Source organism: Amphiprion ocellaris, chromosome 14 (genome assembly GCF_022539595.1).
Source record: "Amphiprion ocellaris isolate individual 3 ecotype Okinawa chromosome 14, ASM2253959v1, whole genome shotgun sequence".
In the NCBI taxonomy this organism is placed as follows: domain Eukaryota; kingdom Metazoa; phylum Chordata; class Actinopteri; family Pomacentridae; genus Amphiprion; species Amphiprion ocellaris.
In genome coordinates this window covers 2,344,195-2,367,868 of record NC_072779.1, presented here as the reverse complement: position 1 = coordinate 2,367,868, position 23,674 = coordinate 2,344,195, and the positions used below count along the sequence as shown (strand labels likewise).

Here is a 23,674-nt window from a genome sequence, read left to right as displayed (position 1 = left end):
CCAGCCCTCTGGACTTCCAGGAAGCTGTGTTCCTATTGGCTGTCCAGGTGGCTGCTTGGTGTTATCAGGAACACCTGAGCAGCTCAGTGTCTTCCTGCTTTATTTAGCTGCAGACAAACATTTCCTCTGCTTTTCTTCACCAGTGAACTGGGTTTGGTTCCATTGCTTTAGTTTGTTCTTTAGGCGTTGGCTTGCAGCTTCCAGCAGTAAAATCGTCTTTAATGTGTTTCTTGGTGTGTTTTAGGGCTTTGTACTGGATAGTTGTCTTGGTAAATGAGGTTCTTTAGCCACAGTTAGCACATGGTGCTAATGTGTGCAGTGATTAGTGGATTTGGTGCAGCTGAGTTGTGTCTTTATCTTGGCTGTAGTGAGTCTTCAGAGGTTTTTGGTCAGACACATTCTGTATTCTTGTTTGTGAACCAACGTTGGTTGTCCAGAAGGTAAGAGTTCCTGTCCTGATTCTCTGTTCTCAGAGGTTCTCTGGTAGGCTGCAGGAGACTTTAGCGTTTGGGTTGTGCTAGTTTGGTTTTTGTATGGTTTCATTTGGACGACTATCTTGAGGCCCCTCCATGTGGTTTAGTGAGGTTTTCTGCAACAGTTCTACAAAGCAACCTGCAGCAGAAGAGACTTTGAGAGTTTTTAGGAAGTTCTGGAGACCAGACTTTAGAGCAGCAGAAACATTTGTCAGCAGTTTGAGCAGGAGAAGGTGAGCTTCAGAGTAGAAATGAGACAGAAACCTTCTTGACCCGTGTGGTGAGGTCCTGTACCAAGAGTTTGAGCAGGTTGTGAAGAGTCTGTAGTTCTTTAGTCTGAAAGCACAAGAAGAGTCGACTCATTAAAGGAGAAAACAGGAGATATTGTTGGTTCTTCTGTCGCTCTACAGTTTCCATAGACTGAATATCAAGTTTCTATTTTAAATGATTTCCCATGTGAGCCCAAGAAGACTTCAATAAACTCCCTCCATCCCCTGGACACAACATTTTTTATTACCATGTTAAATTTATTTATTTTTTTTAATGTTATTGAGTTTTAATCATAGTTTTAGCATAGTTTTTTCCTCTTTGCTTGTTTAGTTTTGTCATTTGTGTGAAAGGTGCTAAACAAATAAAGTTGAATTGATAAACTGAATAATTGACTAACTCATGATTGTGACAACAGAAGTATTTTCATTGTGATTTAAGGGTTTATTTCATTTAAAGGTTGGGGTTAAAATCTTGACAGAAAAAAAGATTAAAGAAATAAACTACATTAAAAAAGCAATTAAATCAAAGGAAAAAAACGTTTAATACAATAAAACTTTTAAAAAGAAAATTAAACATTCAACACAATTAAATTATATGAAACAGACAAAATATTTAATTAGATAATTAAACAGAAGATACAAAACATGTAATTATGAAATTAAACAAATGTCTTAAACAAAAATACTAAACAAAAATATTAAAGATTAAATATTTTAGATAATTAAACATTTAAAAAATACAATTAAACAAGAATATTAAACATTTAAAAAAATGCAAAACATTTAATTAGATTAAACCTTTAAAAACACAAAACAATTAAAAAATTAAATGTTCAATTAGAAAATTAAATCTTAAAGACAACAAAACTTTAAATAGGAATTAAACAGAAAATACAACGAAGAAAAGAAAATTAAACATTAAAAGGTGGTAAAAATTTAAAAAGAAAAACCTTAAAGATTTAATTGAAAAATTAAACATTGGGAAAGAAAAGGAAATTTTTCAAACAAGCCGATAAAACATTTGAAAAAACAACAAACATTAAAAAGGCAAAACATTTCAAAATCAAATCAAACATTAGAAAAGAATAAAAGGTGAGAAAAGAGCAAAACTAAACATTGAAGAAGAATCACACTAAAGACAAAACATTTGAAAAAACACCAGTTAAACTTTAGAAGATCAAATTAAACAGAAGAGACAATAAAACGATCAAAAAAAGCAAAAACAGATAAAGTCTTAAATTGTTTTCTAGTCTGAAATGAAAACATCAAGTTGTTTCTTCAAACATTTCCTCTTTCTATGTTCTTGGTTTGATTGTGGACAGATTTACTAAGAACTCATTTCAGAAAACTGCTTTCCAGATAAAGTCTACTAGTAGTTGAAGGCATCGATCAAACTAATGTTACCTTCTGATCTCCACAAACTTTACTGTTCAGTGAAGAGAATCAAAGCTTGTTCAGGATTTCTAAAGAACCCACAGGTGAAGGACTGAGAAGAACTCAGATGGATGATCTAAATGTGAAATCAAGACTCATGGTCACAAGTTTTAAGGCTTCTGTTAACCAGAAAGTTCAAACTAACAGAGAAGTACTGAGAAACTTTTAAGATCTCAGTCCTCAGACTGTCTGAAGGTTCAAACTAACAGAGAAGTACTGAGAAACTTTTAAAACTTCAGTCCTCAGACTGTCTAAAGGTTCAAACTAACAGAGAACTACTCAGGAAATTAGAAAATTTCAGCCCTCAGACTGTCTAAAGGTTCAAACTAACAGAGAACTACTGTGGGACATAGAAAATTTCAGCCCTCAGACTGTCTGAAGGTTCAAACTAACAGAGAACTACTGTGGAACTTAGAAAATTTCAGCCCTCAGACTGTGTGAAAGCTCAGGTCCTGAGGACTCGGGAGGTGTGGAGGCTTTGGAAAGTCTTGGAACTGAGGGTTCCACCCTCCAGCACAAAGGCTGAAGTCCAACCTCCTGAGAAAAACGGTCGTCGAGACTCAAGTTAAAAAAAAAAACTCGAAAACGACAAAAAATAGATGATAAATGCGCAAAAAAAAGAAGAATTAGTATCTGAGCAAATAGCTCAGGAGGATAAGAAGACAGACTACCGACTGGAAGGTCGCAGGTTCGAGACCCGCCACCGGCCTTTTTCTTTGTTTGTCTTTGTCACGATTTTCAAAAACTTTAAGAAGTGTCTGGTCTTGAACCAGCGACCTGCAGCTCCATAGGCAAATCCTTAACTCACTGAGCTACAGATCAGATAAAAAGAAATAAATTCGTCGTCCCTTTGGCATCGTAGTTCCTAAAGTGACCACATGGGCGGAGCCAAGGCGGAGTCTGGGTGGAGTCAGGGCGGAGAGTAGGCGGGGAGGTGGGTGGCGGCCTCCCCCCTCTACTCCCCCACCTCCCCCCACCACCCACCACACCTTCCCCCGCCCCACGAGTTTTTCGAAAATCTGAGTCTCCACGGGTTTCCCGAGTTTCTCGAGTTTCCACGAGGTCCGAGGCAGAACAAGTTGTCATGAAGAGGTGGTGAAGTCGGCCAGGATGGACTGACTTTTTACAGCAACTAGAAGGAAGACAACTAGAAGAGCAGGTCTTTAACCACCATCCATAAAATCCATGGAGTCGCTCCAGAGAAATGAAGGAAGGTCAACTTTTATCAACCTCCATCCAAATGTTCAACTTGATATCTTCACTTTGACATTTTTAGCACCACAAGCCTTTAGTATCACATTTTATTATCATTTATTAGGACTAACTTTAATGGAATCCACCAGCAGATTTAGTTTTAGTTGACAAACTTTATTCTTGTCATCGTGGGACTGCAGTATTTAAAACTCTTCCTTCTATTTGACCTCATGTTTATTAGTTTTAGTGGAGAAACTTATTTTAATTGTCCACTAGTCTCTTAAAAACCAAATAATTACTTGGATTAGTCAAGAAAATAAAGGACAGACAGAAAATAAGAATCTTTTACTTTGTCATGTTTTAAAACGGTATGCATCTTGTAATGTTGGAGTAATTCAGCCATATATGTTGGAAAATACATTTTCTTTGTACATTAATCTGCTTATTGTTTTCTCCAGTAATTAATTTCTTGTGTTGGTCGATAAAATGTCATAAAATGGTGGAAAACGTTGATCAGTGTTTCCCAAAGATGACAAACGTTTTGTTTTGTCCACAACCCAAATATATTCAGTTTACTGTCATAAAAACCAAAAAGATTTACATTCATGATGCAGGAATCAGGCAGTTTTTCACTTTTTATCTTAGTTTAGTCAGAAAGACAGTTGACAATGTGTGAATTGTTGCAGCTTGTGAGCCGTAAAAGGTTTTAATCTTTGGGGCCGAGTGTCAAAAAACATTTAGAAACCAACATCAACAAAACAAAGATTTGAACATCTTTAAAGGGAAATCCAACTTTTGCATGACAATGTCTAATTAAAGGACATTTATTTCCAACGTAAATGTGTGATATTCATCCTCTGGAGCTTTCTCTTCACATCGTCTTCCACCTGGACTGGTTTGGTCAGGAGCATGTGCAACAAACATTTGAAGAACTGCACTTTAACATCAATGAATGACACTGAAGTTTAATCTCTACATAAATGAGACTGAGTCTGGATGTGCTGCTCTGTCATTAACTCCTAAGTTTAGGGAAAGTTCAAACAAAAGAGGACAGTTCAGATCAGACTTGAGAATGAGCTAATTTTGAACAAACATCTCAGACTTTCTGAGCTTCAGCACCTCTAGCAAGATAATTTAACAACAACAACTCAAGAGATCCAGAAGTTGGAGAGAGTTAGCTTTAGCTGAGCCAAAGAACATGTGGGACGCTAAGCTAGCAAACATTTCAGACTTTTCTCTGTGAATTCTGAGAAATAATTTCCTATTTAATGACAGAGCTACACATCTTAACTCAGTCTCATTAAAACAGACTCTAATTCAGTGTCATCCATCCATATTAAAGTGCAGTTACCCAAAATGTTTGTTGCATGAGCTCCAACAAAACCTGTCCAGGTAGAAGGCCACTTTGACAAACAGGAAGTGGAAGATTCCAAGCAGATTTATAGAAGGGGGAACCGGACTGTACTAAGTGTGGTCCAGTATAGAGGGGTGTTTTGTGGGTTTTTAAGGCTGATAATGATTATTAGTGAGACATTTGGAGTAGATATTCATTTGCAGTAAATGAAAGTATTTAAAATTTTGGAGTTAAACTTAGAAGAACACAAACTCTAACAGAAAACTTTGTTGATACGTTTTTGTTTTGTTTACAGATGTTAAGTTAAAGGAGTTTTATTCGTGACGTATAACCAATCAAATCACTCCAGAAGACAGAGCGACCACAGGTAGATAAAGGTTCAGAGCCAAAGCAGCACCATTTTTAAATTTATTTATTACCGTAAATCAGTAAAAAATAAAATACTGCTAATCAGTAAATCAGTCAGCCCACAATTACTACAATTCTACAATGTATGTCTCTTTCCTTTGACTTGTTATTTGTACAATATACGATGTATATGATGGTGTTTTTTCATCCCAAAGGCTATACTATGATGTTTTCTAAGAGACATACGATGCTACTCTGGTTGTTCTGGCTCTGGGCTGCTGCACTCCTCCTCTGTTGTTTTCTAGATTGTACTCAGCTCCATGTCTTCGTCCACCAGGCCTCCGTTGACTCGTCCCACCTGCCGTCTCTGGAGCTGAAGCTGGATTGGAACAGACCAAAGTACAGTCCAATCACGATGCCAGCGGCCTCTCAAAAGGCTCCTTCATCTGGCAGGTGGCAGCACTTCTTCTGAGGGGAAGCTGAGCTGGTCCAGCAGAACTTTGGAGATGTGTTCCAGTGGTTGGTGGATGTGTGGGGAGATAGAGAGGGACCTTTGAATTGTTCACAAAGGAAAACAGGGAACCCATTGGTAGTTTTAGTTTAGGGTGCTACTGCGGTGTGTTTTTGGGTTTTAAGAGGTGAACAGGAAGAGTTTTTTTTCGTATTGATTATCTTTTACTTTGTTCCTGGTTGGAATGCCCATCAATGTCAACATGAAGTTCACTTTTAGTTCTGTTGATTTATTTTTATTTTACTAACACCCATTTGTTTGTAACCCCCTCACATGTTGTGTTGTTGTAAACTTACTCTTTCAAATAAATTCTCGTCTAACCCTCTGGAAACCAGCGTTTGGACTGTTTTTGTGTTGCTACTCACCTACTTCAGACAGCCGGAACATAACGTTTTGTGGACTAAAGGCTAAACTATGACGTTTTTAGAGCGACATGCTATACTATTGGCTTTTTTAATTGACATATTACTATGACATTTTTTTTTGTTTTAGTTTTTTTTGCAGTTTTTTTTTTAGCAACATATTATAAGAATTTGAACAGTTTTAAAAATTACTATACTTTTACTTGTGCAATGAAATATTATTCTATGGCATTTTTTAGACGATGCTAGCACAACCTGTTAATGTTTCTGTCGTTTTCTGTTTCATTTCTGTCGTTTTGTCTTGTCTTTTGTCTTGTTTTTGTTGTCTGTTTCGTTTCTGTCATTTTGTGTCTAATTTCCTTCATTTTATGTCTTGTTTTTGTCATTTTGTCTTATTTTTGTTTTGTGTCTCGTTTCTGTTGTTTTGTCTCATTTTTGTCCTTTTGTCTCATTTCTGTCATTTTCTGCCTCATTTTTGTCATTTAATGTCTTGTTTTTGTGTTTTCTGTCTTGTTTTGGTCATTTACATTGTCTAACAGTTCTCCTAAAGAATGGGTAGAGCAAAGCGATCTTCTATTTTTCATATTTTCATCCCATTGTCAGCCTTTATTGAACGTCTCACTCTACCTCATATTATCAAGATCAGACTAATTCTTTTGACTGTTTTCCATCAGTCAGTTTGTCCTCTTGGTCAGCAGTAACAGCAGCTAAATATCTAGCTTCTACTGCTGAGAAAAAGATCACATTAGCATGGATTAGCAACCCTGTTACTGTGATTATAGTAGGGTTAGCAGACAACACAGAAAACAAGGAATAAAAATGCTACCATTGATGTGTGAGCTGAGCCAATCAAGCCTTTGATAGTTTATTACCTATTATTGATCAATATGGAGCAGAAAACTGTAAAAGTGAAGGTTTATTTTTCAAACATTTTGAGCCCAAATGTCCTCTAGTTCTGGAATGACTTACACAGTTTATTGCTCATACAGTCGGGTGAAACATTTCTCATCCCAGCAGAAAAGCTGCTCTTGTTTTTTGTTGATAAAAGTTGTGATGTTGCACAAACATGTTTCTGGTCACATTTTCAGGAGCTTTAACTTCACCTTATAAGGATTCCGCCATCTAAGTGCTGCGTCTTCCTGTCGCTTTCACTCCTCCCCTCCAACCACGTCCTGTGTTTCCGCTCAGACGACAAACCGCCGACGCTGATCGGCCAGAAGATGAACTGAAAGACACATAAAACCAGCAGAAGAGGGTTTATTGTGATATTCAGACTCTGCACTTTGTTCTGCTTGTTTCTCTATTTAAAAATAAATGGAAAAATTAGTTTGAGAATGCAACTGGAAACTTAAGTCCTCGTTTTAAAACCTAATTTAGAAATCATCCATTTTTATCCCAGTTTGTTCCTCAAATTCACTGTTTAAGTTTAGAGTTTCTCCTTAAGCTACTGGCAGCTAAAACTGTTCATTTCAGAGGCAGAAGTGACGAAACACAAAAGGAGAAATGAAAGATGAAATTCTCTTTGCTCGAGTGACTCAACTTCCTCACCGGGCCAAGAAGACATTCTGCAGAACGACGAGCAGCTGCAGGTTCCTTTATCATCCAAATCATCACATCAAAACACAGCGGGGGTGGACAAAGTAACAGAAACACTGTGATAAAAGCTCCCGAGGTTTCTGTCTTCTTGTTTTATTGACTTGGTACAAACCTGATATTTTCACATTGAGAAAATATAAACAAATATCAGCTAAAAAGCAAGGAGAGTGAAGCTCTGCTGATTTTACTGACTACCATGCTGGTTCTCCAACACGTCTAGTGTTGGTATTAACATGTTTAAATCCAAGAGATTAACAAAAATCATTTTATCACAGCAGGTGTGGAAGACATGTTTTCTTTAAAAAATAAAATTAAAAAAAAAAAAAATATATATATATATACATATATATATATATATACATATATATATATATATATATATATATAATATATATATATATATATATATATATATATATATATATATATATATATATATATATATATAGTAATTTGTATCTTGTTTTTTCATTTTGTTTCCTCTTTGTCTCGCTTTTGTTATTTGTCTTGTTTTTGTCATTTTGTGTTTCGCTTTATTCGTTGTTTTGTGCATCGTTTGTCGATTTTTTTTGTCACTGTAACTTTTTTGTCTCGTTTCGTGTCGTTCGTCTGATTTTTTGTCGTTTTGTGTCTCATTTTTGTAATATGTGTTCTTGTTGTTTTTTGTCTTTTTTTGTCTAACTTTTGTTGTTTGTCTCATGTTTGTCATTTTGTTTCTCATTTTTGTTTTGTTTCCTTTTTGTCTTGCTTGTGTATTTTCTTATTTTTGTCATTTATCGTTTTGCTTTATTCGTTGTTCTGTGTATCATTTCTGTTGTTTTGTTTTTTGTCTCGCTTGTTTGTCTACTTTAGTCATTTTTTTCTCGTTTTTGTCATTTGTCCATTTTTTGTCACTTTGTAACTTTTTTGTGTAATTTTTTATCTCTTTTGTTTTGTTTCATGTCATTTGTCCCATTTTGTCGTCGTTTTATGTCTCGTAATATTTTCTCATGTTTTTTGTCTTTTTGTAATTTTGATCATAAAGTAAAATACTATATCATTCAGTTCCAGATAGCTGTGACTAAATGTTGTGTTCCTTTGTAGAAACACTGATCTGGAAGTTGTAATGTGTAAATGATAAACTGAGGCTTAATGTTGCTGAAATTTATTTTTCATCATAAATTTCAGGTTGTTCACGATGTTTTGTAGAAAGATAATTTCTTAAACTGAAACATTTTAAGAATGTCCTTTTTTGCATTAAAACAAAGGAAAAATTTGGAGTTGGAGTTATTTATAGGTTATTATGCTGTGATTTTATTGGTCCGGTCCACTTGAGATCAAACTGGGCTGAATGTGGAACCTGAACTAAAAACTGAACTAGAAACTCTTACAAAATAAAACATTTTGAAATTATTTGCATCTGAAAATGTTAGACTTGTGTACATAAAACTTTTAAAACCACAATTACAAGAGCTTAAAAGGGTTAAACATCCTGACCTGAAAGAGAAAATATTTTGACAGTCAAATTTTACTTTCTTTCTTTTTTTTTTTTTTTTTTTTAAAGAGGAACATATTGATCTACTGCAGGAAAATAAAAACACCGGAGAGCATGTGTAGCATCAAAGCTCATTTACATTTAGTGTAAATATAGCTATAGCTATATAGCTATGGCAGACACATAAAAAAAAGGAAAAACTAATCGTCATTTGAATATTTTGTAGATATTTCTGCTGCCAGGATGTGACAAAGTATCCTGCTAATACGTGTTTTTATCTTTCATATATATTCTGAATAGACACTCAACTGGTTCCTCATTTTACTACTCAGAGCTAAAAATAAGGCAAGTTAATATCAGTTAAATGTGTGTTTACAGGGTGTGAATTAAATTAAAATCAGCTTCAACTGATCAACATGCAGAATGAGCAGCAAACAAACACAGAAATGATGAACATGTGACAGAACATGAGCTGCCGTCCCTCCCTCTCTCTCTGCACTGACTCTGGTTCTATATTTAACCTGCAGGCCTGCACTCGCTCTTTCACACATACTCGACAGAACTGCCGACGGACGACCGACAGGATGGAGGTAAAACTCTTCAGATTCTTCTTTCTGCTGCTGCTGCTCACTTTACATGTGTGTGTCTGGTGAAAGTCAAATGGATGGAGGAGTAAACGGTTACTGAGGGATTTCACTTCACACTGTGATGCAATAATAAACCTGCAGGTTAGATTTGGCGGAAAGCAGCGAACAGAGGAAACCAAACTGTGCATCAGATTTCATCGACACTGTCATTGTGGAGTTTGTGGTGTCATCAGCTCATTTAGTCTTTGAAATATGGCTCCGTTTGTACATAGACTACAGACGCTAAACATTTAAGTTCCTGAGTATTTGAAATCGGCTACAGTTCTCAGAAAACTACAATTTAAAACTACCATCTGTCCAATAACTGATGTTCTCTTCTTGGCTGACGTATTGGAAGAAAGAGTCCAAACATTTGTTTTATCACTTTTAGATCTTACTACGACTCTCAGGTTTGATTTTAGATTGGTTTGATTCCTATTTTTCTAAGAGGAATTTCTGTGCAGCTCAACTAACCACTCATGGCGTCCCTCAGGGCTCCATCCCGTTTTTCTCCCTTTATTAACTGCCTCAGTGTGATGGAAACAAGATTTCAATATCAATGTCTATGCAGACAGCTATTGCATCTATTTCTGTGCACGTTGTCCAGTTGGACAAAACTCAACTCTAATTTTTTGTTCTTCTTTCTGCTGCTGCTCACTTTACATGAGTATGTTTGGATAAAACAGTCAGACAGACAGAGGAGTAAACAGTGGCTGTTTGGTTTCTTTTCACAAGACGATGCAATAGTAAACATTCACATTAAATGAATGATTAGCAAGCAGAGGAAACTAAACTGTGCATCAGATTTCATCGACGCTGTCATTGTGGAGTTTGTGGTGTCGTCAGCTCATTTGATCCTTGATTTATATTTCTATTTGTACAGTTATGCTCACAGGTTTACATACCCTGTCAGAATTTATGATTTCTTGGCCATTTTTCAGAGAATATGAATGATAACACAAAAACCTTTCTTTCACTCATGGTTAGTGTTGTGCTATAGTTTTTTATTATCAAACAACTGTGTTTATTCTTTTTAAATTATACTGACAATAGAAAGTACCCAAATGGCCCTGATCGAAAGTTTACATACCCTGGAGGTTTGGCCTGATAACAGGCACACAAGTTGACACAAACGGGTTTGAATGGCTACTAAAGGTAACCATCCTCACCTGTGATCTATTTGCTTGTAATCAGTGTTTGTGTATAAAAGGTCAGTGAGTTTCTGGGCTCTTGATAGGCCCTTCATCTTTCATCCAGTGCTGCACTGACATTTCTGGCTTCTAAATCATGGGGAAAGCAAAAGAATTGTCAAAGGATCTGTGGGAAAAGGTAATTGAACTGTATAAAACAGGAAAGGGATATAAAAAGATATCCAAGGATCTGAAAATGCCTATCAGCAGTGTTCAAACATTAATTAAGAAGTGGAAACTGAGGGGTTCTGTTGAAACCAAACCACAGTCAGGTAGACCAACAAAAATTTCAGCCACAGCTGCCAGAAAAATTGCTCGGGATGCAAAGAAAAACCCACAAATAACTTCAGCTGAAATACAGGAGTCTCTGGAAAAAAAACTGGTGTGGCTGTTTCAAGATGCACAATAAGGAGGCACTTGAACAAAAATGGGCTCCATGGTCGAGTCGCCAGAAGAAAGCCGTTACTACACAAACGCCACAAAGCATCCTGCTTACAATATGCCAAACAGCACAGACACAAGCCTCAAAACTTCTGGAACAAAGTCATTTGGAGTGATGACACCAAAATTGAACTTTTTGGCCACAACCATAAACGCTACATTTGGAGAGGCGTAAACAAGGCCTATAATGAGAAGTACACAATCCCTACTGTGAAACACGGAGGTGGATCGCTGATGTGTTGGGGATGTGTGAGCTACAGAGGCACAGGAAACAAGATGAATGCAGCATGTTATCAGAAAATACTGGAGGAAAACTTGCACTCATCAGCCTGGAAGCTGCACATGGGACATACTTGGACGTTCCAACATGACAATGATCCAAAGCACAAGGCCAAGTCTACCTGTCAGTGGCTACAACAGAATAAAGTGAAGGTTCTGGAGTGACCATCTCAGTCTCCTGACCTCAATATCATTGAGCCACTCTGGGGATCTCAAACGTTCAGTTCATGCAAGGCAGCCCAAGAATTTACAGGAGCTGGAGGCTTTTTGCCAAGAAAAATGGGCAGCTTTAACATCTGACAAAATAAAGACCCTCATCTACAACTACCACAAAAGACTTCAAGCTGTCATTGATGTTAAAGGGGGGAATACACGGTATTAAGAAGTGGGGTATGTAAACTGTTGATCAGGGTCATTTGAGTAGTTTCTGTTGTCAATATGATTTAAAAAGAGTAAATACAGTTGTTTGATAATAAATGGCTTCACCCAACCACTTACTATGCGTGAAAGAAAAGTTTTTGTGTTATCATTCATATTCTCTGAAAAATGACCAAGAAATCATAAATTCTGCCAGGGTATGTAAACTTATGAGCACAACTGTACATAGATAACATATTCTAAACATTTAAGTTCCTGAATATTTGAAATCAGCTACAGTTCTCAGAAATTTCCATTTAAAATGGCCTCTGTTCAATATCTCATCTTCCCTTCCTGGCTGACATATTGGAAAAAATAGTCCAAAACTTTTTATTGCTTTTAGATCTTACTACAACTCTCAGGTTCGATTTTTTTCTAAAGGCTGCTACACACTGTACGATTTTAACAATCTTATAAGTCCAAAGCTTGCTACACCGTACGACATGAATGTGCAGCTTGCACGATGAAAACGCAGCTGAATTGCAGGCTACAATGTACGTGAGTCAACGTGAATGCGCAATAAGCGTGCTCAGTCCATCCATGAAAAAAAACAACCGAAACATAAACAGAGCTCCTACAATCACAGGGAAGCTAGCTAAAGATTAACAAATTAAATTTTTACTTCTTTAATAACATAAACTAAGTGCTATTTACAGCGGTGTTTGTGTGCGTTTGCTAGCCGCTAAAGTTAGGTAACTAAACTTGGAGCTGAAATTCTTCATTTCATTTCTTCATTTATTTTTAAAATGGGACAATTCGTATTAATGTACATTTCCATGTAAATACGAGAGATTGTAGCCATACAGCTAATTTCCGTCTCAAGTCCCATTGGCAGATCAAAATTAGAGAACATCATAAGACCATAACTGAACAAAAACATATATATAAAAAAACAAAAAAACAAAACAAAACAATAACACTTAGTGGAAAGAACAGACAAAAGCTGAGATATCGAGGCAGCTACCAACCACTAATTAATTAACATTTACACATGATTATATTGCAAATATCTCTTTGTTGCTATTGCACATATCCCTCTACATTATTGCACATTGTCATACTACACTTATCCCTCTGTCACTATAAGGGTCTGCTACATATATCCCTCTGACACTGTTACATTTAATTGTATTGCACATAATAATATTGCACATTTCTCTTAGTCACTATTGCACATATCCTCATCTACATAACATATTTCTACATAACATAATTCTGCCGCTACACCTTCCATGCTTCGTCCTCTTTTGTCTGGTTGTGGTTCGAGCTGGAGGACACGTCTAAAAGGCTTCTGCCGCCACAACTCTACTAGGCTGTCTTCTTTGTTTAAATCCCACATACTTGTTTTGATGCATTTTGTCTCCGCAAATCATCTATTTGGGTTTACTGATCAGTACATTATTTCATCCTGCATTTCTATTGGTTAGCTAGTTGACATAGGTCGCAGCAGTCACACTGTGAGATGATCACCCCAAATTTCTGAGTCAGAATTTTATGGAGGCTTATCTTCGGTCACCATGACAACGGCCGTCTTTGAGCCTGTCTCAGCGTGACGTAGGACCACCAATTTAGAGCCAAGACCAAAGATTTCACCACGATTCTCTCACCTTGGGCATCTCTTGGCAGGGTTTCTACAGATAACCAGTCATATTTAATGCTTTCTAATGCTATACTGTTAATGCCACGACAGTGAACTCAACAAATTACACAGGTTTGGTTTTTATGTAAAAGATGATTTTTATATGAAAACTGTCCCTACATTTCACTATTTCTGAATTCAGAAACCATCCCTGACCACCCACAGGCTGCAGCCATTCTCTGAAATCAACATTTTCCAGTCATTTTTGCTGGAATTTGCATTTCCCCATTTCCAAATTCTCCTCCTCCTGGTCCAGTCTGCCAGCCACTTTAAAAACATGCGGTTTTTGGCAATTGTACCCGACCAGCCGGAACAATTATCGCAGTGGTTCGGCATGTTTACACAGACGCACATATCTGACGAATCGCAGCCAATAATTACATATTATTATATAACTATTGTCAAATATTTTCTTGAAAACTGCAGAATCAAATTCAATGATTTTTAATGTCATTTAAGGCCTTAATTTTTGCAAAATCAATTTAATGACTATTAATGCTTTTTAATGCCCTGCAGAAACCCTGCTTGGTCTGGGACGGCTGAAAATCACAGTGTGTAGAGGCCTTAAGGGAACACATGATTTTCACTTACTGAATTTTGAAACTACCAGAGTATACCTTAGAATAATAATATTAACACACAACTCAATGTGTATGTACAGCAGAAAATAGAAATGGTATCACAAACACAAAGAATAAATCCAATTTTGTATTAAACACAAAAACATAAACAAACCAGTTCAATGAAAAATAATAAACATGTAAAAATAAAATAGACCCGGGACTTATCAATATTTATTCTGTGTTAACCTGAGTGCACTCTGTGTAGCTTTAGTTTAGCTGTAGTTTTCAGAACTCATACCACACCTGTAGACTCCCTGTCGGCGGACTGGTCTCCCTCCGTAGCAGAACAACCACTCCTGGCGACAGCAGACCGTCCTCCGTGTCGGTCCTGCAGCTCTCCGCTCTCCTCGCGTCCCTGGAGAGCCAAAAGTTCGTTCCTCCCACGTAGCTCCGATGAGCTAAGCTAATGTGGCTAGCTCACTCCGCACGGCAACAAAACACTGCTCTGGAACTGAGAATACACGCTCAGCGGCAGCGCGACCGAACAGTTCTTAAGCACTCCTCAACAACAACAACAAAAAAGTGATTCCGAAAAGGTGTAAAAGCATTAAAGTTAATTCCTTTAACACACGTACATTCGCAGGACCACCATTTTGTCTCTTCCCGCATTTTAGTCCAAAAGGTCACTTCCGGTCCGCGAGATCACAGACGGTAAACAGGAAGTAAAACTGTACCCGGTTAAAAATATTATTAATAGAACAGAATTATTTCTGTATTTAAACCGTGTTGACAACCTTAAATTGTCTTTGAAAATGCAATGTAAAGTATTTGGCTTTTCCAAAAAATAAAAACAACGTTATAATTTGACTTGCAAATACAAACACATTAAATTATGCAAAAATATGTACACCACCATATTAAACGAACGAATATTAGGCAAAGAACAACAAATAACTGATATATATCAGGTTATTACTGGAGAAACTTTTATTTATTTCTTTATTTGGTAGGGATAGTGCACAGTAATGAGCACCTATTTATACAGCAATGGGCGTGAATATGCCGGATTATAGCAACAATGCTAATTTACATCCGCAGTGCCTAGGTAAAAAGAAAAAAAGACATAACGGTGATACCTAAGACAATAAATCACAATAAAAGCACACTGCAAAAAGTACGCAAAGAAAACAACAGTGAAACATACAATGAAACATGGGACAATAGGTCATAATAAAAAGACAATAAAAGGTCAATAAGTTACAATAAAAGGAAAATAAGTCATAATAAAAAGACAATAGGTCACAATAAAAGGACAAGTCATAATAAAAAGACAATAGGTCACAATAAAAGGTCGATAAGTCACAATAAAAGGACAATAAGTCATAATAAAAAGACAATAGGTCACAATAAAAGGACAATAAGTCATAATAAAAGGTGATTAGGTCACAATAAAAGGACAACAGATCACAATCAAAGGACATTACAAAGTGTACAAGAACATATCGACGTTTAATCGGCACAACTCCGCCGATGACGATTATTTCGAAAAGGGCTGTAATCGACTGCTTTAATCAGCCGGCCGATAAATCATTTGTGCCCTACTGTTTACCGTCTTCCATTTGGAGATTGTTGGTTCTGCCACTACCGGATCAACTGCCCATTTGCGTGACAGTACGTCTACTTGGACAAACTGCCCGAAATGTTGCCAGAGACGTGTCAGGGATGTAGAGTCATTCTGCTGCAGATGCGTGAATTGCGTTAAAATTTTTAATCAGCTTAATCATGATGATGGATTAATCTGCGTTAACGCATTAATCTTGACCATAGAAATAAAATATAGTTTTTGATGTGGACATTATTTACAGCTTTGGCCTGTTCGTTTAAAAATTATTACTCCGCCAAGGAACACGGCGGAGTTATGTGATGATCGGCGTGTGTGAATCCTTCCGTCTGTTAGCAATATCACTCAAAAACATACTAACAGATTTGGGTGAATTTGTCAGGGAAGGTCAGAAATGACACAAAGACCAAGTGATTAGATTCTGGCAGTGATGCAGCTTATAGTCTGGATCCATGGATTAGTTAAAGATTTCTGTATCATTGCCACACAGCAGCATGGCGTCACTGTAACCATGACAACAAGTGAACACTATGTCAGTTGCCTGCTGATGATCACATGATTGTGATCCTGCTACAGATCCACCACTGAGGACCATGAATGTTTATAAAACTGTAACTGTGAATAATTCCTACTTTTTAAAGAAAATGTTAATAGTTTGAAGACATTTTAGAGTCATTTTGGATCCATTTTTTGTAAATTTTTTTAACCCTTCTCAGCCATCCTACATGTTTAACTCATTTTGGACAGGGGTTTGAACAGTTAAGGAGGATTTTTTGAGCAAGTTCTGGACAAATGAGTAATTTCTAGTCATTTTGCACATATTTCGGATTATTTTTTGACCAATTTTGACAACATTTAGAGAACATATTGATTTTATGAGGTCAAATTTGAGTCATTTCAGACGTGTTTTAATTGTTTTTAGTGATTTTTGGAACCCTTCTAAGCCATCCTAGATGTTTAACTCATTTTGGACAGATTATGAACAGGAAAAGAGGATTTTTGGAGCAAATTCTGGACAAATTTCTTATCATTTTGTACAAATGTGGAGATTTAGCTGCAGTTCAACATGTTTTATGGAGTCTGTGGCAGATCTTCCACTGAGGTCTGCTGGTTGGTAAACTGCAGACTGGATGTAGTCGGACATCCTGATATTTTTGGCATTTGACACATTATGTACTGGGACACGTTAAATCTTTTTCTGGCAGACGATACAGAAAGTTAAACACACCCAGGGTCAAAGTGAGGACTCGAGCTCTCACACTGGTCCCTGCAACAGCATCTATGTATGCACACACACACACACACACACTGAGAAAGTAGAAGTGGTTTAACGGTTGTTTCTTCATCACTTTCTACCTTCAGTTTGTGGGTCGGCTGTGGAAAGACTGACTGTGTGATTTCATTATCTGTTGAATGTCAGCGATGCGAGGCCTTCAGCTGGATCAACCCCATGTCAACAGCTGTGTGTGTGTGTGTGTGTGTGTGTGTGTGTGTGTGTGTGTGTGTGTGTGTATGGACGTCTATCTCTGTGAGGACCGGTGTGCTTTATAGACCTTGTGAGAACATTCTGGGTCAGCAGAGCTTCAGAGGCTTCAGCTGTTGGGTCCCGTACGTTCTCATGTGTTGGACTGTCGGTGTTGGACGGGCAGTTTGGAAAGCTGGTGGGGGACAGATGGTGGTATTATAGCAGAAGGGTAGTGTTGGTATTAGTAGTGGGAGTAATATCAGTAATTTACGACTGAAATCTCTTGAATGTTGCAGTGATTCCACCCAGCTCATGTCAGATTGACTGGTTAGTTGTACTCTACCACACACCGATACCACCTGCTGGCTGAAACCAATAGGATGTGCACTAATAAATCCACTGGTCCAGACAGACAAACAGCTTGTTAGTGTGGTTGTTTGTGTCTCCTTGCGGTTGCTTTCTGTCTTTTTATGGTCATTTTGTGTCTTTATAGTTGTTTTGGGTCTCTTTATAGTTGTTTTGTGTCTATTTATGATTGTTTTGTGTCGCTTTATGGTTGCTTTGTGTATTTTTGTGGTTGTTTTTCATGTGTGGTCATTTTGTGTGTCTTAGAGGTTGTTTTGCATCTCCTTTTCGACATTTTAATGTCTCTTAATAGTCATTTTGTGTCTCTTCCTGGTCGTTTCATGTCTTTGTGGTTGTTTTGTGTCTTTTTATGGTCAATTTGTGTCTCTTTGTGGTTGTTTTGTGTCTATTTATGGCCGTTTTGTTTTATTTATGGTTTTCTTCTATCTCTTTATGGTTGTTTTGTGTCTCTTTGTGGCCGTTTTTGTGTCTTTGAGTAGTCATTTTGTCTCTTTAAAGTTGTTTTGTGTATCTTAATGGCCGTTTGTGTCCCGGTGTATGTTCATTATGTGTTTCTTTGTGGTCATTTCATGTCTCTTCATGGTGGTTGTGTGTCTTTTTGGTTATTTGTGTCTCTTTGTGGCCATTCTGTGTCTTTAAGGTTGTTTTATGTCTTTTTATGGTAATTTTGTGTCTCTTTATGCATGTCTTGTATCTCTGTGGATGTTTTGTGTCTCTTAATGGCCAATTCTGTCATGTACGGTTATTTTATGTCTCTTTGTGGCCATTTTTGTGTCTATGAGTAGTCATTAGTAGTTTTTACAGTTGTTTTATGTCTCTTTGTGGCCATTTTTGTGTCTATTAGTAGTCTTTACAGTTGTTTTGTGTCTCTTTGTGGCTGTTTTGTGTCTCTATGGTTGTTTTGCCTCTCTTAGTGGCCTTCTTGCGTATCAGTAGCACATCACTGGCAGTTACCTTCCCACAGCCTTGTTGGTTTGTTTCCTCTCTCAGGAGGAGGCTCCATCTCAACGCTCCGTGGCTGAACTGGCAGGAAGATTCAAAGGCTCGGCTCCTCCACAGAACGCTGCTGGGAATGGAGCAGTGAGTTAAATGTCTGATCTACAACAACCACATATACACGTACTACTATCTCAGGTCATCCCTGATGGTAAAAGCAGAATGTATCATAAACAAGAACAGAGAACAGTTCTGCATTTGAGATCATTTAACTGTGGATAAATTAAAGGTAATAATAATAATACCTTTAATAACCAACAAACAATTCTAAACTATTTATTAAGTGAAGTGTTTCTAAATGATCATCATCAAGAAAGGAGTGGTTGCATGCTGTCTGACTTAAAATATAATCAGTGTACATACTAATGTTCATTAGTGCAATAATACAGCAGCTTAATCATGTAATGTTTTTGTTAAATTGCTGTTCTGTTGCAGGAAAAACCAGTTAGACGACGACCTCCTCGGACCTTACAGCTGCCCAAACCACAAGGAGACGACCAGGAGGTGAGACAGACACACGACGAGACAACAGGATGTATTTACACATGAAAACAAGAAAATACATGAAAAAATGACCACAAAGAGATGTAAAACAAACAGAATGAAACAAATAAAAGACCAAAGAAAAGGGATAAACAAAAATAAATATATGTATACAAAACCTGACCAGAGACCTTTATTTAAATGTAAAAAAAGCAACAAAAAACTAGAAAGACATTTAAAAAATGACCAAAAGATGCAATAAAGCATTACAAAAAGACAAACACAATCAGACGAAGAAGACACAAAATAAAAAAGGACAAAAAGAGAGAGAAAGTGACCAAAAAGAGACAAAAATGTTCAAATAGAGATGAAAAAAGGCACAAAAGAGACAAAAAACTATCAAAATTACACAAATCCACAGCAAAGAAAGAAATAAAGACACAAAAGAGACCAAAACAAGATGTAAACAAAGACTAGCAAGACTTAAAAGTTATTAAGGGAGAGACAAAAATGGACCAAATATTAAAAAAAGACGATAAAGACACAAACATGACCAAAAAACACACAGAAATGATGGAATAGAAATAAAAAGGGGACAGAACTCAACTAAAATGACACAGAAATGACCATAAAGGCATGATGACCAACAACAGTTTAAAACAAAAAGACAGAAATTATTAGAGGTTCAAAAAAGAGAACTGAAAGGTGACAAAAAGATATAAACAATGATGAATAGATTTTTTTAAATGCCAGAAAGAGACAAAAATTGATTTAAAAGTGATTTAAAAAACAACTAAATACAGATAAGTCTAAATAAAGACAAAAGGCAACCAAAATAATAACAAAAGGCCAAAAAAGCAATTAAAAAAGGACATCACAAATACTTAGGAAAGACAAGCAAATGGAAAATAGAAAAAAAAGCAAAAAGGAGACAAAAATAACCAAAAGAGACAAAAGAAAGCCAAAAAGGACATAAAAAATGACTAAATAGACATTAAAAAGACCAACTACAAAGATTTAAGAACCACAAGGGACAAAAAATACCAAAAAGGACACAAAAACTGACCAAGAAATGTCTGTTTGTGTTTATATTTGTGTGTTTATGTGTGTTTTGTGTGTCAGCCTCCTCCAGGTGTGACCTCTCCTCTACCTGCCAAAGCCAAGAGGAACTCTGCTCTAATAGAGAAGCTCCAGGTGAGTCCAGCTGCTCTCTGTTGGTGTGACATCGCTGTGACATCGCTGTGACATCACTCTCTGTGCAGGCCAACCTCGCCCTCTCCCCCTCGGCTCTCTCTCCGAAGAGTCCCGGCTTCAGGCTGCTGCCTCCCTCCTTCACTCCGGCCTCCCCAGGCTCCGCCCCCGATACCACGGTACCCTCCTCGTCCTTGGCGACCCCCACCAGCCCCGTCACCGTCGCTCCGGTAACTGAGGAGGAGGGCCCCGCCTCCTTTGAAGCCCCTCCCACGGCGGCGGAGGGATCCATCCTGTCGAGCATCAACAAGGTCAGACAGATTTAAAAAGCCGGTTTTACTGATGTGATGCATTCAGTGACCCAGAAACACCTGAAACGATGCATTCACAGTCCGTCAGAGAGAGAGGGACAGGGACAGCAGTGACACGCAACGTAAACAGCCGCCAAACAACCACAAAGAGACACAAAATGACCAAAAAGAGAAGCAAAATGGCCAAAAAGACACACACAATGACCACAAAGAGACAGAAAATAACTATTAATAGTCACAAAACGATCAAAAAGAAACACAGAACGACCACAAAGAGACAAAGAACCAGATACAAAATGACAACAAAGAGACACACAAAGACCAAAAAGAGATGCAAAATGACCAAAAACAGACACACAAAGAAGCACAGAGACACAAAATGACCACAAAGAGAAACACAAAGTCAAAAAAAGACATGCAAAACAGATACATAATGAACAAATAGAGATGCAAAATGACTGAAGAGACGCAAATTGACAAAAAAGAGACACAAAGAGCCAGAGACACAAAATGACTACAAAGAGAGACACAAACACCAAAAAGAGACACAGAATGACCTAAAAGAGACACAAAGTAATTACAAAGACACGCAAGATGACCACAGACACAAACAACCACAGACACACAAAATGACCACAGAGACACACAAAGACCAAAAAGAGATGCAATATGACCACATAGAGGAAGAAAATAACCACTAATAGACACATAACAACCACAAAGGGACAAAAAATGATTACAGAGATGAAAAATGATCACACACATAAAGACAAAATGACGAAAAAGAGACACAAAACAACCACCAAGAGACAAAACAACTACAGAGATGCAAAACCATCCCAAAATTACACTAAAAGAAAACACAAAGAGATGCAATATGACCACAAAGTGACATCAAATACCTACAAAGACACTAAAATGCTACACATCAACACAATATGTTGTAAATGACCACAGTCTTTTTGTGTGTCTGTCATTGTGAGGGATCTTTGCCAGGATGCTGCTGACTGATTTGGTTTCATCACAGAATATTTGAAGTTAAAATTTTTTCAGTGATTATTTACAGTGAATAATCAATCTAACTACTGATCAGTTCCATTCTGACCTCACCTGTCCATCTCTGCTCCCATTGGTCCTTCTCCAGGGCAGACCTCGCCACTCCATCCGGCGCCGTCCTCCGTCCCGCCGCCACAGGAAGTCCAGCTGTGGAGACGACGTCGTTGTCGCTGGCGATGACGCAACGGAGACGCAACGGAGTGAAGCGGAGGACAAACCAACGGGACAAGGACAGGAAGTTCCAACAGACGTCTCAACGCCTCCAGAGGAACATCAAACCCACGAAGAAGACGAGACGAAAAGCAGCAGCGAGGTGAAGGAGGAAGAGGACGAGACGAAGAGCAGCAGCGAGGTGAAGGAGGAAGAGGACGAGATGAAGAGCAGCAGCGAGGTGAAGGAGGAAGAGGACGAGACGAAGAGCAGCAGCGAGGTGAAGGAGGAAGTGGACAAGATGAAGAGCAGCAGCGAGGTGAAGGAGGAAGAAGACAAGATGAAGAGCAGCAGCGAGGTGAAGGAGGAAGAGGACGAGACGAAGAGCAGCAGCGAGGTGAAGGAGGAAGTGGACAAGATGAAGAGCAGCAGCGAGGTGAAGGAGGAAGAAGACAAGATGAAGAGCAGCAGCGAGGTGAAGGAGGAAGAAGACAAGATGAAGAGCAGCAGCGAGGTGAAGGAGGAAGAGGACGGACCGACGGGAGGAGACCAGGAGAAACAGGATTCAACTGAAGCAGAAACAAAGACAGACGACAGAAAAGAAGACAGCGAGGTGATTCTGTTTCCTCTTCACTTTGATTTCATCGGTGCAACAAGAACAAACTCTCCATCATAATGATATCCAGTAGAAAAAACTTCACAAAGAGACACAAAACAACCACAAAGAAACACACAATCACCACAAAGTGACACAAAACGATCAACCGTCATGCAAAACAACCACAAAGAGACACAAAATTAACACAGAGACACAAAAACACCACAAAGAGACACAAAAAACACCAGAGACACAAAACAACCACAAAGTGATGCAAAAGGATCAACAGTCATGCAAAACAATCAGAAAGACACACAAAATGACCACAAAGAGAGACAAATTCAACTTAAAATAGACACAAAACCACCTTAAAGACACAAAAAACCACCACAAAGAGACACAAAACCACGATGAAACACAAAAACACCACAAAGAGATACAAATCCACGGTTAAACAGACACAAAACCACCATAAAGAGACAAAAAGACCACGAAGAGACACAAAATGACCTTTAAAGAGACCCAAAACCACCACAAAGAGACACAAAACCACCATAAAGAGGCAGAGAACAGCAACAACAATACACAAAACAATCATAAAGCGATGCAAAACCACCACAGAAACACAAATCTACCACAAAGAGACACAAAATCACCACAAGGTGACACAAAATGACCAAAAAGAGTCAGGTAAAACAACCACTAAGGGACAGAAAATGACCACAGACAGACACAATGAAAACCACTGCTGCCTTCAGGTGAATGTTCTGATATTTCATCAGCGATGTTTGGCCCACAGGAGGCGACGAGTTCGGCCCGGTGAGGATCACATGATTGGACAGCAGCCATGATGAGCCCCTGGAGGGCGGGGAGGGAGACCCTGATGCAGCGAGGCCTGAAGGAAAAGCCTGCAGAGCCGAGATAACCGAGGTTTAGCTGCAGCGTGTTACCGAGACGACCTGAAGGTCCACATCCAGCTCAAAGCTTCTAACCTGCAGCACACTGCAATGCCACATTTCTACTTTTATAAATCAAAATGATGTGATTTATTCGTTGTTGTTGAAATTATTTCTTGCTGTTTGGTGCCTTTAAAACTGTGACTGATGATTTCTGGTGTTTATTTAAAACCACAGAATGTAAAGGGTCAGCAGGTGCTTCTCTGGAAATAATATTCACAGCTCTGAGAGAGAAAATCTGAAGCCTTATGCCAAAGTTTGTTAGAAAAATAATTAAAAATGTTGGATAAAAAACAGTGAAGTTGTTTTAT

At 37.9% G+C, this 23,674-nt stretch overlaps 2 protein-coding genes and 1 long non-coding RNA gene across 4 annotated transcripts in view; 1 reads left to right on the top strand and 2 right to left on the bottom strand.

Moving 5' to 3' along the window:
- LOC129350490 (uncharacterized) overlaps window positions 1-7,042 on the bottom strand; it is a 29,469-nt gene extending 22,427 nt beyond the window's left edge. Inside the window, exons 1-2 of one of the 2 annotated variants that reach the window (XR_008603903.1) lie at window positions 5,319-7,042; window positions 1-809 (exon numbers count right to left, since the gene is read on the bottom strand). This is a non-coding gene — a long non-coding RNA (uncharacterized LOC129350490). Of the gene's footprint in view, window positions 1,173-5,318 lie in introns of those variants that run through there. The other variant, XR_008603904.1, reaches the window with a different exon arrangement.
- Window positions 7,043-9,537: 2,495 nt separating this feature from the next.
- Window positions 9,538-23,659, top strand: dub (duboraya). Its single transcript, XM_023295378.3, has 7 exons — window positions 9,538-9,605; window positions 18,613-18,702; window positions 19,054-19,122; window positions 20,224-20,295; window positions 20,364-20,603; window positions 21,748-22,422; window positions 23,207-23,659. Exons 1-7 carry the CDS (start codon window positions 9,600-9,602, stop codon window positions 23,228-23,230), a joined length of 1,176 nt encoding a protein of 391 aa, XP_023151146.2. The 5' UTR covers window positions 9,538-9,599; the 3' UTR covers window positions 23,231-23,659.
- The window catches only part of alg8 (ALG8 alpha-1,3-glucosyltransferase), a 48,611-nt gene continuing 47,363 nt past the window's right edge, over window positions 22,427-23,674 (bottom strand). Inside the window, exon 14 of the mRNA XM_055017051.1 lies at window positions 22,427-23,315. The gene's annotated coding sequence lies outside the window, so the exon portion shown is untranslated. The remainder of the gene's footprint in view (window positions 23,316-23,674) is intronic.

Coding starts and splice junctions, on each gene's coding strand:
- dub (XM_023295378.3), top strand. Junction 18,703..19,053: donor ACGCTGCTGGGAATGGAGCA/GTGAGTTAAATG, acceptor GTTCTGTTGCAG/GAAAAACCAGTTAGACGACG. Junction 20,296..20,363: donor CTCTAATAGAGAAGCTCCAG/GTGAGTCCAGCT, acceptor CTCTCTGTGCAG/GCCAACCTCGCCCTCTCCCC.